Source organism: Cystoisospora suis (genome assembly GCF_002600585.1).
Source record: "Cystoisospora suis strain Wien I chromosome Unknown contig_4642, whole genome shotgun sequence".
Lineage (NCBI taxonomy): Eukaryota > Apicomplexa > Conoidasida > Eucoccidiorida > Sarcocystidae > Cystoisospora > Cystoisospora suis.
In genome coordinates this window covers 175-3,129 of record NW_027157434.1, presented here as the reverse complement: position 1 = coordinate 3,129, position 2,955 = coordinate 175, and the positions used below count along the sequence as shown (strand labels likewise).

At 38.5% G+C, this 2,955-nt stretch overlaps 1 protein-coding gene across 1 annotated transcript; it reads left to right on the top strand.

The window, feature by feature from the left end:
- Positions 1–910: 910 nt before the first annotated feature.
- On the top strand, positions 911–2,734 carry CSUI_008332 (uncharacterized protein; the record flags this gene model as incomplete). Its single annotated transcript, XM_068068466.1, has 4 exons — positions 911–1,297; positions 1,432–1,482; positions 2,200–2,307; positions 2,684–2,734. Coding segments are annotated over exons 1-4 (270 nt in total), but the record flags the coding sequence as incomplete, so codon positions are not given.
- Positions 2,735–2,955: the final 221 nt, after the last annotated feature.

Genomic DNA, 2,955 nt, shown 5'->3' with positions numbered 1-2,955 from the left:
AAGGAGACAGGACTCTATAGTAGTAGTAGTAGACGAAGAGGAAGAGGAGTGGGAAAAGGACGAGGAGGAGGCAGAGAGGTTCTCTTCAGGTCGATCTCCCTATCTGGGGATTCCAAAAAATTATTTCTCTCTTCTCTCTCTCTCGCTATATATATATATATATTTATGTAGAGAGATAGATAGGTACAGCTAGTTCGATTCAAGATATGCTATTTTGTTTCGTACCACTTTTGTCCCCTAGTAGGTCGTTTTCTTACTAGAGAGACTTCAGAAAGCTTAAAATGCTATGTCTGCATGTCTTCACATATCTGTATATGTATGCATGTAGATCTATCTATATTTATTTCTCTATGTCTATGTTTCTTGATATAGTTTGAGAAGGAGGAGGAGTTGTGCATGTATCTTTCATAAGAGTTCTCTAGATCTACACATGATTTGGGCTCTACTGGAGGAGGTCGTCCACTCAGATCTACAAGATGAAGAAAAGCACTCAGACGGCCGAAAAATGTCTATCTATCTATCTCTCTGTCTATCTAGTTATCTTTAATCTATCTATCTCTCTTTTGCACTCTTTCTTTTTCTATGTGTTCGTCTACGTGTCTATTTCCCTTTCGTCTCTCTCTAATCCACTTTCAGTCTTTCTTTACTTTCTCTGTCTCTGTCTCTCTCTGTCTCTCTCTCTGTCTCTGTCTCTCTGTCTCTGTCTGTCTCTCTGTCTCTGTTTGCTTTTCGTTTCTTTGTGTATTGCCTCGATTTCTCTTTCTTTACACACCCTTCGTTCCTTCATTATGATAGCCACTTCTGCTTCTTCTCTTTCTTCTTCTTCTTGTATTCTGTCTTTACTTCCTTTTCTCTCAGTCTGTTTATTTTCTTTCTTTCTTTCTTCTTTATTCATATCTCTATGAGCTCTCTTCACTACTACTCCTGTCTCGTCATTTTCGAGATCCATTTGCTTCTCTTAGCTAGAAAAGACGTCTCTCTCTCTCTCTTTCTTTATCTCCATTCTTCTCTACCTTGTGCTACTAGTACTACCACTAGAGCTACTCTCCTTCCTTCTTTACATTTTCCCTTTCTTGCTTTCTTTCTGTCTCTCGCTCGCTTTCATTCATTGAGACGTTCTTTTCTTCTTCTTTTCTTTCTTTCTCTTTCTGTCTTTCTTGTTTCTTTTTTTCTTTCTCTTTGTAAGTAGGCGGGATTAGTGAGTGATCTAGCAGAGAAAGATGGGGAGTTAAGTCAAATGCGAAAATTTCTCGCAGAAATTGAAGCGAAGCTCCACACACTCGAAGAATCCAAAAAGGTAAGAAAGGATACAAGACACAAGAAGAAACAGAAGAAGAAACATGAAGAAAGAGAGTAGTCATAGATAGATAGATTAAAGATAGATTAAAGAAAGGTGTGTCTTTATGGGTCTTTATTTGTGTATGTATTTAGAGCCTGATAGAGGAGCATGAGAATGTCATAAAAGACTTGAAGGAATCGAAGGTAGGTTACAGCAAAGCTATCTGTCTCCTCACCTCTCTATAGATGTCTCCTCTCTTCTTCTTCTTTGTCTCTCTCTCTCGCCTTTTGTTCATCTTTTCTTGGTCTGTTCTCTTTTTTCAAACTCTTTTCAAGGCCTTCATTAATCTTCTTCTTCTCCTCTTTTCTTCGTACGAAACTTTCTTTCTTCCTCTCCCTACTCCTCAGCGCTTTCGTGTTTTCTTTCTTTCCTTTTTATCTCTTTAGCTCGAGCGTCCTTAGAGTTTTCTTTCTCTCATTTTATCGAGACAAGGGATAGATTGTCTGCATTACACTCCTTAGACTTCCTAGGGTATTCTCTCTCTCTTTTCTGTCTCAGTCTCTCTCCTTTCTTTCATTCATTCTTTCCCTCGATCTCTTGCTTTCTGTCTACAGTGTGTCTGCGCTCTTTTCTCATCTTTGTGAAACTTCTTCTTCCTCTTGTTTTTTTTTTTTTTTCTTTCTGGCTGAGGGTTTGGGGCTCTCCTTCATTTTCTCTTTCACAATAGAAGACGTCTCTTCATAAATCAACGAAAAAGAAAAAGAAAAAGAACTCTCGATCTTCGTCTTCTTCACTTTCTTTTTCTTCCGCTTTCGCTTCTTCGAAGAAGGATTCTTTCTCTTTCTATCCCTCCTTTTCTTTCTTTTGTCTTGTCTTCTTTTTTTCTTCTTTTTTTGTTTTGTCTTTTTTTTTGTGCTTAGTCTGAGGTGTCTAGACAGCTGAAGAAGAATGAAGAAGAAGTGGAGTCACTCACACAAAAGCTGAGAGAGGAAAAAAAAACACGAAGCGATCTCTCGCATGCAAAAGACGTAAGGTCCTTCTCTCTCTTCTCTCATACACATCGGAGTATCATCTACACACATCGATCTACGATAATGCCTATCTATCGGCCTATCCATCTATGTATTTCTCTTTCATCTATTTCTTTCTCAACTGTCTGTCTCTTTATCTGTGTAGCAATCGACCTCTCTGTGTGCTTATCTATCTATCTATCTCTATGTGTATCTATATCTATCTATCTCTCTGCTTATCTATCTAGATGTCTCTACCTTCTTTTTCTCTCACTGTTTCTATGGATATTTAGGTGTATATGCTGGTGTATATACACTCGAGGTGTGTGTGTGGTGTTCATATTTTCACCGTGCATGCGGCGTCTGCTCTCTTGTCTTTCTCTCCTCTTTGTAGACTTTGGAACAAGAGAAAAATCGGGAGATACAAGAGCTGAGACAAACAAAAGTAAGGAAAATAAGAAAGGAAGAAAACGTGAAAGAAAAGAAAAAAAGAAAGAAGATGGAGAGAGAAAGGAAGAGAAGGACAGATTGACCCTATATTTCTCACTCCTTTCTCAGCTCTCCCTTTCTTCGATCTCTCTTCTTCTTCTTTCCTCATTCTTTTCTTTATCTGCCTCTGCTGCCCTTGTGTGCTCCTAAAGCTTTCTTTGTTGCGTACGTTTACGT